The following is a 12,417-nucleotide window of genomic DNA, read 5'->3' as shown; positions in this document are numbered from 1 at the left end:
TACGCGGCCTACTTGCAGTGTTGTTAAATGCATATAGGTTTGTTATTGTAAACCGTCCATATTCAATCCGAGGTTGCTTTCGTTGGAAAATGGCCGAGTTGGTCTGATCGCACCTGAACGGTTTGCTTGCAGCTTGCCGTATTGATTTCGATATTCTACTTACGCCGAATATCTCCACAGACAATCTTACAAATCGCTACTGCAACTTATCTAACGCTACAATGCAGGGGCGGCTCCAGGATGTGGCGTTAGAGGTGGCGTAACTTAGGAGCATAACCTTTTGACTTGCGCCTTTCCCTCAGAATAATGTTTTTATAAGCCAGCGGGGGGGGGGGGGGAGAGTGGTGTGGTAATCCCCCAATAAAATTTTATCAATTTCTAGCCCAAAATGGTGCATTTTGGGCGCATTCTATTACTATTTTTCCTACAATGAAAAACAACTTGGACGATTTATGGGGGATGGGGGTGCGTCCCACCTCCCTTGATCCGCTAATGCAATGCGTTTTAATATGATCAGTAGTTCAAGTTATTCCGATGATATGAGGCATACAAGTACACAATTTAAGCTAAATTGTTCCCTTTCACTCTCTGTACCGGTCTCTTTTCACTTGCCATGTATCCGGACGGAAATAATAGACCATTTTCTCACGCTTCCAAATAGACGCTACAAAGACTATATCGTCATATTGACGACAATTCTTTTGAAGTCAGATTTCTACCATAAGCACTCGTCACTAATTTACGTATATAAAACGATGAGTAACTATGAGTAAACTTACTGATTTTACGTAATCGAAGTTACTTCCCTTACATATCACGCAAGTAAACTTTCGTAGGAAAACCGGGTATGGCACACTGGCACCGGATTTTCAAACTCAATCATTTTTTTGAAAAATCAAAAAAAATCTTATAATTCCTTACTAAAAATTATAATACCGAATATGTAAAAAAAATATTGAAAAATATTTTTTTTCAAATATGCACTCTGTACTGTATAATATAATACGGTACAAAGTGCATATTTGAAAAAAAAAATATTTTTCAATATTTTTTTACGATAAAAAATGAATTATGGCATAAATATATATATTTGCTCCATAAGAAATAAAATATTTATGAAGTATATATATTTTTAATTACGTTAATTTTTAATGTTTTTACAAAAATATATTTGGTATAATTAGCATCATGGGATACTATATACATCTGGTGACAGCTGTTTTGTTAAGGCAAAACAATATGAAAGCGCCCAACAACAGTGCCTTGATGATCGGAGCTTATTTAAGTCCGTCTAGCCATAATAAGTAATATTTTTGGTTAGTTCAACTGATTTATATGAGCTATTGCCATCAAGCCACTGGGCTTTTGTTTCTTGTTATCACCTTGTAATCATGGAAGCTGCCATATTGAAGTTTCTTGATGCAATAAACCTGATTTCTCGATCATGCAAATTATACCAAATATTATTTTACCTTACACAGATATATATCTACTGCATTAAAATATACTGCATATTAATATTTTATTAAGTAAGTATATTTTTTAACACGTGACATAAACATGTTTATGTGCACAAATATTTCTTCGAGCCAATAAATATTTTTAGATCTAGTCATAATTTTATTGACAAAGTATATTGCAATTATTGAAAACATATTTTGTTTTTAGTTCGTATACATTTTTATTGAATAAAAAAAGATTTGACATAAAACATTGAACATCATATAAATGAAGTTGAAGTTTCTTCTCATTATAAACAAATGGCATTGTGTCTCCTACATCATTAAACGTTTCTATGTCACTTGCTGCTTTCATTTGCCTGTTTCAATAGAAATAAACGGCGTTAAGTCGTAAAATAACTCTTTTTTATTTCATGTTCTCGTTTCTTTTCAATATATTCAGTTGAATTGAACTTTAGCCAGTATTTAACATGTACATAAAGTTTTGTAAAATAAAACAATCAACTTTTTTATATTTGCGACGTTTGGTTACCATTTAGCACACACATTGAACAGCCGATCTCTGTTCAACGTTCATTTTCGAGCACCATTTATCAAGTCTGAAGGCCATTAAATGAATACTTTTTGCTATCTAAGTTTAAACCCAAAGTTCCCAAAACACTTCAACCAAACTTTTTTCAAGTCGATCAAGGGCCACAATTTGTATTTAGGCTAATATGGAGTTATGTATCCTAATTGTATGATGGCCGTATTAAGTCAAATGTAAGAAGAGTATAGAAGAAATAAGTATGTGAAAATCCCAACTTGCCTTTAAAGGCCTAGTATTATCCTTCTATAAATGGCCTTGAGCCAATAAACGAATACATAGAAAATTGGCCCCTACTGTGACACCAGTGCAATTAGCAGGAGATGCACAGCAGGGGATTATCATGCCAAACATTCCTTAAACTTGGCCTTTAAACTTTAACCGGCCACAATGTGCCCTAGAACTTTAATCTGAGTTCCCAAGTCAATCATAAATTTGTATTAAGGACAACATGGAGTTATGTAAGCTCAGTGTGTGATAATCCTGAACAATTGCGTGAAGTATTAATTGAATTGAATGAAGGGTATTTGAGTTATAAGTGAAAATGACAACTTGCCTGAAACCTTAAACGGACGCCGACACCGACGCCGACGTCGGGGATAGTATTATAGCCTCCTTACTCTTCGAATAGTTGAGCTAATAAACTCACATTTGCTGACTTAGATCCAGGTCATATAGCATCTACAAGACAATTTACCTGAGATACATACTCATGTTATATAAGAATAGCATTGACAACTGGTCCAGAGTCATTGTCTTAACAAACCATCACCATGCGCAATTGCCGGAATACGATTTGCGTTTCACATAAAATAATAAAATCTAAATCTACGAATCTGTTTTGTAGCCCCTTCCCATAGAAGTGAAACGAATCAACGACATCAGACTTATACGACTTTCCATGCTTTACTAGTTGCAAATAACAAATAACATTTTAAACAATCAAACAATATACAACAAATACATCGCACAAGCCAATGTTCATACTTTATTAACACACTTTGTTGCATAAAGTCTTAACTATATAACATAGATTTAAAACGTGATAGCTTTATCAAACTTCTTCAAACAGTAGAAACGGTCATGTACGATGAATGACGCGAATTTCAGACGAAGTGATGTATTACCGAAGTGAACCAGACGAAGTGAACCACTTTATCGGACTTCTTCACAAGTTTATGACCTTTGGGACTTTAAAGGGAAACTTTTATGATGATCACGATGAACTTTTTTCTATTAAAAAAATCAAGATAATGTACGAAATTTAGCTTAATTAACACGCTTTAAAACATTGGAGAAAGTCGGTATAAAAAACCAACCTTTTAACTAAGAGCCTGTTTGAATACATACCGACACAAATCAAACAGACAATCACGGAAATACACAATGCCATATTACATAAAACTAAAACATCCATATGAACGTTATTTAACAATTTTCTTTCAATTTAGCACTAAATAATTACGGTCCAAACCAACAATACAAGAAGTGTATTACTCATTTGTGTTTTGATTAGTGTATGGAAGTGTTTGAGTTGGACTAGCTTTAAACCGATTGAAGAGCTTTTAACTTCAGAATTGACTGAATCTTAAACAATGATACACATTTTACTATCTTGTCTTACCTATACTTATATAGACTATGGAACTCCGTTAGGACCATCGCATGTAAACGTGTTGATCTGAATTGCGATATTAGACAGTACGATGATAAAACGCGAAATCACGAGACTATGATTACGATAGCACGTAAGTACGATGCTGATAACGCGATATACTTACGCGTTTTTACTATCGTTACATCGTGATATCGCGTTTTCGTTATCGTAGTTTCGTGATTTCGCGTGTTTTATCATCGTCGCATCGATTATCGCGTTTTAGATCAACACGTTCACGAGCGATTGTCCTAACGGAGTTCCGTAGTATATAGACAGAATATATTTTATAATGTCCATGCTTATTTGTATACCATGCCAACTTTATACAACTCGATATTCAATCAATATGGAAATAAAATGCGTATCTGCAGTATTTTGGAATGATAGAGAAAATAAACTATAAATGCACGTTTAAATGCATAAAAGTCGTTTCGACAGTGTAATGCTGTTGTTTGAGTAGTGAGCAATTTCAAACTTATCACAATTTCAATAGTATAAAAATAAACCATTCATTTAACCATGTTCTACACATCAAACGCGTTATTATAAATCTTTAAACGAGAATGTTTTGTTATAAACACCTCTGAGATTTAATTTGACGTCTGAGCGTATTTTGTCAATGAAATAGAGTTCTGACGTCATCATTTCCCGACAGTCTTCGGCGTTCACCGTAAATTCTGCGTTCCAATCAGATTGGTAAACCGTTAGGTCACGTGAGCTGGAGTGTCGCTCGTGGAACACGCAGTAGTCCGTCACCTTGGAAACCACGCTCTGCAGGTGCTCGACCTCATACTTAAAGTCATCACCTGCCGCCAGCACTTTTGATTTGAAAATGTTGGAAAAGTAGTGGTATAAGGAAACATCCAGGAAATTTCTGAGTTCGAACTTGCTGATGTCGGAAGACGAGAGATTCAAGTCTGATATTGCAGGATGGTGGTGAGTATTCTGCGGAATATATAGTATATCCTTTAATGTCCAGCGTAACAATCTCTTCAGTAAAACAAGGGACTCGTCAAAACGCTCAAGTATCATCACTAAGTCAAAATTCTCGTTTAGGTAGGACAGATAATGCTGAACCCTGTCTGACTCTGTGCAATGCAGCCCTTTTGGAAAACCAAAATCCATTGCCATGCTGTTTCTAGTTAAACTAAATTCATTGTTGTCGTACATTTCCGGAAATAATATCAGATTCTTGATGTAATTATCATTAGGCACTTTGCGTAGATAGTCGACGCCCCAGACGTCCCTGTGATAGTACGCCCCGGAGACCATCACCTCGAGGGGGTCCCTCACTATGGCGACACGGGCGGCGTCCCTGGGAAGAAGCCGCGCGTATACACTTTCGTTGTACACTGAATGTATCGTTAGTATGTCAAAATGGTGACCCTGTTTATTATTTAGAATGTCATAAGGCACTTTACCAAACTCGGAAAGCTTGTACTGTGTGACTGGCATAACAAATGAGACATTTCTACGAATTCCGAACCGGAAGAGGATGTTTTGGATGGTACTTCCGCCAGCCTTGTGCACTTTCAAGAACCCCACATGTCTTACTTCCGGTATTGTGAGGTTCCAGTTGATGTTGATGTAGTTTGATATCTTGTGAGAGAGGTTTGTGAAGAGGTGCGGTTTGGAAAAGACTGTATAGAGGACCAGCAGGATTGCCGTTATTACCACCCATTGTCTGCCCCTGAAAATATATACATTGAAACTAGAGCAACCACAGAAGTAATGAATACCCCGCAAACGCCACCTGAATGGTAAAGTATCATGTTATGGAAATAACAACATGTACGTTATAAAACTCACCAACGTCATGGCATTGTTATGTCCCCCTGAATTGTGTTCCATACATTTTTAAAATAAATTGCACAAATTTCCTCGCTGACAAACCTTTCTATGAAGTTTCATGACTTTAGGTGCAATTATTTTGGAGCTTACTTGGGTACAATATTTTTCAGGCCTTTTGTACTTAGTCAATGGCCATAACTTCTGTTAGACGAAGTGAAATGTCACACAAATTTCATGTGCACAAATTCCAATGCAGAACAACATTCCAATTATTTTTCATGGGTGTGAGTACAAATATGTTGAAGTTACAGGCACATGCGAAACAAGTTTTTTCAAATATTATTATTTTTTACTTACTAAGTGCGTCAACTTTCGTTAGACCAAGTGAAATGTCACACAAGTTTCAAGCGCAAATGTGTCATGTGTGTAGGCACACTGCCTTTTGAGCATCATGCATCACAACAGTTTACAGACCATTTTTTTTATTAAGTCAAGGGAAATTATAACTCTTGTTAAATGTCACAAAAATGCAGATGGACATTTTACATGCTGACCGACTTCACGTGAAGTTTCAAATGGGCAGGAGAAATACATTGTGAGCGAAATGCATCACAATTTATTTAAGACCATTTCTGCCTTAATCAACGGGCCATGACTAATGTCAAACAAATTGCAGATGCATAATTTCACTCGCTGACCAACAATCCTATGAAGTTTCATGTTTGTATGTTCTTTACATTTAACTCCTGGGGCCATATTCAATAAACAACTTAGATCCATCTTAAATTTAAGAGTGAAATCTTAGCATTTTGATTGGACTGTAAAATAAATTGACCAATCAACTGAATGGAATCACTGAGGCATGTCTAAGGATAAGGATAAGAACTTTATTGAATACTGGCCCTGGTCTACCGTCGAATTATAACTATGTCGCAGAATGAAATTACGTGTAAAAGGCAAATTTTGCACTAAATGATATCGACAGTGACATGACGTGTCATTGCCAATGGTGTACACCGACAATGTATGTAGTGCATGTGTGTGACGGATGGAAGGCATAAGATACAAACGTATACGGGCCGTTGTTTGACTTAAACAGACTTAAGAATTATAGAAAAATACAGAACTAGTAGTTAATAAACTTTGACTATTGACACAATCAAGAATCAACAACTAGATGCTCGGGACCATGATGTGTTTGCTGATGTCGGAAGTATGATCTTGATAAGTAGACTCACTCACGTTCATAGCGACCTTATATTTTCAGTTTTCAAATGCGTTAAAGGATGATGATTCGATAGGCGGCTACTGACTGTTGCAATGAGACTTCAGACTGTAACACAGTTATATCGGTTTGTGGCAATTCTAGGGCAAAATCTAGGTGGGTTTTTGTGAAACGTGCAGAATTGTATTTCACAGATGCCACAACGATTTTATGTAGCGCATCCATCAGGGCAAAACACGATAAACGAAAAAATCGTATATTCGTCTGCCCGGGTTGTTTCTAATCACATTTATCATAATGTTAGACGATGAATTCAAATATATTTTTTTTTTCCATCGAAAACAACTTCTGATGTATGCGGGTACATCAGTAGAAGTATTTCGCTAAATGTAAGATAACAGTATTAATTAATTGAAGTGTTTTAATGTGTATTGTGTTTTATCTAGTTTAAACTGATTGCCATTGAAGTGAATTATTGCATCAATAATTATGATTCCCAAGAGTAAAGTCTTCAAGTGTATCTGCTAAATTGAAATTACTACGCGATCTACTTGTGACGTAGTTAAAGTGTTTAAATTTCTGACATGTAGTTTTCGATGGAAAATGGCCAAAAAGTTCCGAATGCCTTTAAATGATGTTAATTTAATATGGAGTAACCAGGCATTCAGTAACGACATGAATACTTTAAAACGGCGCTCGGTGACAGATGGGTACCATCTTGTTAGGTCATATGTTACAAAGTATTGATCAGACCTCTACTATAATCACTGGCGGGTGCAGGGTGGGAGCTCCCCAGGCGCGACCCCCCCCCCCCCCCTACAATCGACCAACTTTACTTTTGATTTCAATATCGGAGAGGAAAAGTAATAAATTCGCGCAAAACGCACTATTTAGGACTTGTTAAATTGTTAAAGATTTCTTCGGCGAGTATCCCCAGACCCCATTACTAACATCTTAAACCATACAAATTTCGAGTGTGAGGGAGGGACGCATGCCAATAGGCAGACTATAACAACAATTATCCTCGATATGAATGGGTTGAAGAATATAAGTTTCTCTCATGAATAGGTCCAGATCGAATAATACCACCCTCGGGCACATTGTGTGGCCGGTAACTCGGTAAGCCACGTTACCGGATTACGCGCGCGCTCTCGGGTCGGATGTTTTTATCCAAACAGGAGACACATGAAAGATACTTGTAGTCTGCAACCCACTTAAGTGGAGGATAAATGTTGTTTTAGTGTTATGTCGTTAATATAAAAGTTCACCGATTGAGCAACAACAATTATATTTCACGAGCGGTGCAGCTCCGAGGTGTTCGCGAGGTCAAATATATTGTGATCTTACACTGAAACATACATGTTATTGCTTATTATTTACTTATTATAATATATGCCTAAAAGTTATTAAAGACATTTACTTCCTTTATTTAGAAAACGCGCCGAACTGTTTGTGCACGTAGCGTCATTTCGGTCGTTCTTTACAAATATGTACTCCTTAATTACATTACATGCATTTGTTTTATAAATATTCATTTTTCGGCTGTCTGTTCAATGTTAAATGTATTTAATGACACAAGGTATTGTTATATGCCGGTTTGTCAATGAACTTTAAAGTTGAAGTTGATATTGTGCCCAAGTCCTGTTTAATTTTAAAAACGGAACGGGCTAAATTTTCAAAATAATGAAACATATCAAATCGATATTTTTTACTGTTTGAAAAAAACAAACAAACATGAAATATCCTTTTATTTAACTGGTAAAACTCTACAAACAACCGGAGAGGATGTTATAATTGATAAAAGTAAAACAATACGAAAAATGACAATGCAATTCGGATAAAAAAAATTAGAAAAAATATCCATACTAAAATTAAAGTGAGCTTACGACAAATGCACATCCATAATCTCACTCGTGAAAAGTTTCGTCCCATTTTAAAAAGGCTTCTTTATTTGAATACAGAAGCAATAACATAAAAACCAAACTGTTTTGCTCGCCCTTCCGAACAGATAGATCTTTGGTATATTCATAAATAATGTAGATACATTTATTTATATCAAGTACGCCTGGCCTTGAGACCTTTGTTAATATGAACAGAACATGCATAACTAGCATAACAGCCATGATCTACTTGTGTTCAATCAACGAAAAACCTCGCTTGGCCCGATGACAAGATTGTTAGTGGGTATAAGCGGACATTAATGGGTTCCTTCACGTATAATAAAGAAGGCTTCAACATTTGAACCAATATTTGATATTTAAATAACATTTGATAATTTAGGAAAGCGCAAGAGTCGTCTCTGATCAGGCACATTTAAATATTGTCTTGAGCTTAATTCAAACCAGCTGGGTTTTTTTAAGATTTCCTGCCTTCGCATTTTTTTGTAACAATTGAATCAAACGAGTTTTAAAGCCTGTTTCAGAGGGTAATCAGCAGTGTTATATGATAACATTCAATTGAATACAAAACAACACTTGCAAAAGATTGCTAAAGGGTCCATGTGCCAAAAATTTAAACACGATGTAGATTTGGATCAAGACACAAAGCACGAAAGGAAACGAGTAAAAAACACAAGATAAAAAATAGAAGTGTATGAATGGGTTGTTGAAAATATGCTGAATTTCGCCCTTTGAAGTTCAAATTGAATTAAGATATTCAGTTCCGTGCAAGATCTGCTCTATATTCTGAATTGCAACTATAGGCTGATACATAAACAGTAAGATTGAACAGTCTGGGAGCTTTTCGGATACAGAACCTTAGTCGTAGCTTCAATTAACTAAAATCTCCATAGTTCTACTTCCCTAACTTTGTATTCATTTAAAGATGCACACATTATCCCAAATAAGATTACCACAATACAATTGGTTTAATATACCAAAAAGGAAATTATATAAAAACAGTGGTTCTTATGAAGGATACCATGTTTAATTTTAAAGAAAGATGCAGAAAACTCATGAGAAGATAGTAGATCACAGTAAACATTTTAGCACTCACCAATCATTCTTGCGTTTTCAGCTATTAAATACACGGTAACAATCTTGTTACCAATAATTAATATTTTCCATCAATGCATTATTTAGTAAGTAGTAAAAAATTATCACTCAAAATCGTATGTATGTTATACATGTGTATCATGTGTTGATTTTGAAAAAGAGTGTCACTTTAAACTACTGGATAAAATTCATGACGGCTCTGGTGCATGAATGTGCACATACGCACTACTCTAAAGTCATGCAAAGTAGTTTTGTATTATTTGAAACTTGAATCATTTATGGTACTATACAGCTTGTATTTCAACTGATTATTCTACGTCTTATCTATATATTGGTCTTACATATACGTTGCACATGTATGTGTTGTAGTTGCGTGAATAATTCATGTTACTGGTTGTAAGGAAAATAATTAACTCGGCCGTAATTAACCAGCCGATCAATGTTAAACACTAGTTATTTATATCGAACAGTACCCTTTGAGCGAGCGTAATCGATATTGCATTAGAAGAACTTGACCCCTTTTTGCTACATTTTCGCTAACATGGCAAAAACAACATGCTTTAATGCCGATCTACATTGGTGTGAAGTCTGTGCGTTGACCATTAATAAGTTAATAACACTAACACGATTTTACTAACCTGATGCACTGGATATATCGGTCAGCTTACAAGCTAGCTCTTTAATGTGAATTAATTTTGTCAATAAATCATGATGTGGATGGTTAGATTTGATTAACTTGTTAAGAGGCGATGCTTCGGCCATTTTCATAAAACGTATTTACATGTATAACAAACTGTCGCATGAGTGAGCGTAAATAATTGAAAATGTACATGGTATTGAGGTTTCAATGATTAGATTACAAGCTTTTGTCTGTAGTATACAGGTATTTTATCATAATTTAACATCTTTCCTTTTGTTGTCACAATATCATTCTTGTCCCAGATGTACACGCGATCCGAGTTGGTGTATACATATTGATCAAGTTCAATAGAACACGAGCAAATATCTTAACGTTTTTTATAGTTCCTCTGATTTTTCCGATTAAGGTCAATGTATATGTGCATGCTGACAGTTGTTGTACAATGATTTCCTCAACAGAGGTAAAATAAATCAAAGAGTACTTGTATACATGAACTTATAACGACACTCACCATTTTGAGCATTTTCTTTTCTTACTCCTGTTTTCATCTTTAACACTGTCATTCCTATTTTTCCTGAGAACGAAGAACAAAATATGGTATCTCCTCTTCGTCTTTAAGCCAGTATCCATCACGAGTTTTCTGTTTACATTGCGACCTGCAGCCACTTTACAGTGTTCTACTTTACGGCACCGCGTAAACGTGTCAGAGAAACGCGGTCAGCGCCACGTCCCCGATTTTCTGGTTCTGTCATTTCTCTGTCAGATCTGCTTCCTACTGTGCTTTCCAATTATGATCTGGTACGCGCGAATATACATCCGATTTTTTTTTACCTGCTTGTCTAAAACCGTATTGACTTTTACCTTGATTGCTCATAATTCACCAGATCAGTTCTCACACACTTTCTATCAGTATTTAAATGGCCAACAGGCTTTTAACCTTATCGTATTAAAAGTACCTGATAAATATTTACTCTACAAACGTAGCTCTATTCAGTCATATTCTAATGCGATTAAATTAAAGTTTAAGAGAAGCATTAAATTTTGTCGTGTGGTTCGTGTATGAGCTAGTTGTTGAAAAGTGGCCGGGCTGTAGCGGAGCGAAAATGTGCGGTCAGAGTTCACCTTGGCATACTTTGCCTAGACATATGACGGAAGAACACAACTGCGTAGAAATCCGCCACCATAAGAAAGACAGTACAAACAACAACGGTAACGTTTTTTTTTATCATTTTCACAACTGACTGTTTTCTGAAAACTCGGCACATATCAGTCTATTTATGAAAGAAAAGTAACTCTATATACACCAATATTGAAAGCTTGTTGAGTTACTTCTCTTCATAAAAAAAGAATGCTAACTTGCTCTCAAAATATATACCCAGGTTAAGCGAATAGATTTAGCGTTCATACACGCAAGTAGGCTTGTGAAAGACCAGGCGCGTAGCCAGGGAAAGAGTAGCTTTGGGGGGGGGGGGGTTAGTTGTTGGAGGGGCTATTTCAAATTTGGGTGTTTTGGTATGACAAAAACTTCGACCTATCAAAATTTCATTACGCAACAGCGTATTTGCGTACAGTCAGCTACGCGCCTACATACTTTATATAATTGAACACTCATTTAAGTACAAGTGTATGCACATTCTTATACGACAGTATCTTCATACGTAACGACATTTTATTACGTTTTTTTGGCTAAAAAAAGTCAATGGCCATCAATGCCGTTTAGCTTCGTTAAATGAAGTAGTTTACTCAGTGTGTGTATACCACGTGATAAATTACGTCATATATACTACGTCGGAAGGCAACATTTTGCTTAAAATGAAGACTTCAAAAAGATAACTTTTCATTAACTACAACATTTAAAATGTAACAAAGGGCAGTCTATGCTGCTTTAAGAGCCCCACTTTCGTTTTATTTCCGGAGTTCCATAAGGTGATTAGTTTCATCAAACACTTCGACAAACCTGCTTCCAAACTAATGTTTCGACAGTGCTCCGTCAGACAGCCGTTTTTAGGAAAAGGTTTGTCGAAGTGTTTTAAGAAGCTGAACATTCAATCAAACTCTGGTAAAC

General features: G+C 35.8%; 1 protein-coding gene across 2 annotated transcripts; it reads right to left on the bottom strand.

Moving 5' to 3' along the window:
* Nucleotides 1-2,936: 2,936 nt before the first annotated feature.
* LOC128232157 (galactose-3-O-sulfotransferase 2-like) lies at nt 2,937-11,286 on the bottom strand. Of its 2 annotated transcripts, none has more exons than XM_052945558.1 (2): nt 10,864-11,286; nt 2,937-5,393 (listed from the first exon to the last, which is right to left on the bottom strand). In XM_052945558.1, exons 1-2 carry the CDS (start codon nt 10,980-10,982, stop codon nt 4,247-4,249), a joined length of 1,266 nt encoding a protein of 421 aa, XP_052801518.1. In that variant the 5' UTR covers nt 10,983-11,286; the 3' UTR covers nt 2,937-4,246. The 2 variants fall into 2 exon arrangements, with proteins under 2 accessions (XP_052801518.1, XP_052801519.1); XM_052945559.1 differs by lacking the exon at nt 10,864-11,286 and adding an exon at nt 8,606-8,680.
* Between the last annotated feature and the right edge of the window lie 1,131 nt (nt 11,287-12,417).

Source organism: Mya arenaria, chromosome 4 (assembly GCF_026914265.1).
Source record: "Mya arenaria isolate MELC-2E11 chromosome 4, ASM2691426v1".
Lineage (NCBI taxonomy): Eukaryota > Metazoa > Mollusca > Bivalvia > Myida > Myidae > Mya > Mya arenaria.
This window is presented reverse-complemented; position numbering and strand designations above follow the sequence as displayed.

Excerpts from the sequence above, each read along its gene's own strand:
- LOC128232157 (XM_052945558.1), bottom strand. The coding sequence starts at position 10,982 with ATGGATACTGGCTTAAAGACGAAGAGGAGATACCATATTTTGTTCTTC. Across the intron at positions 5,394-10,863 it reads AAAAGAAAATGCTCAAAATG|GGGCAGACAATGGGTGGTAA; the intron begins GTGAGTGTCGTT and ends ATATATTTTCAG.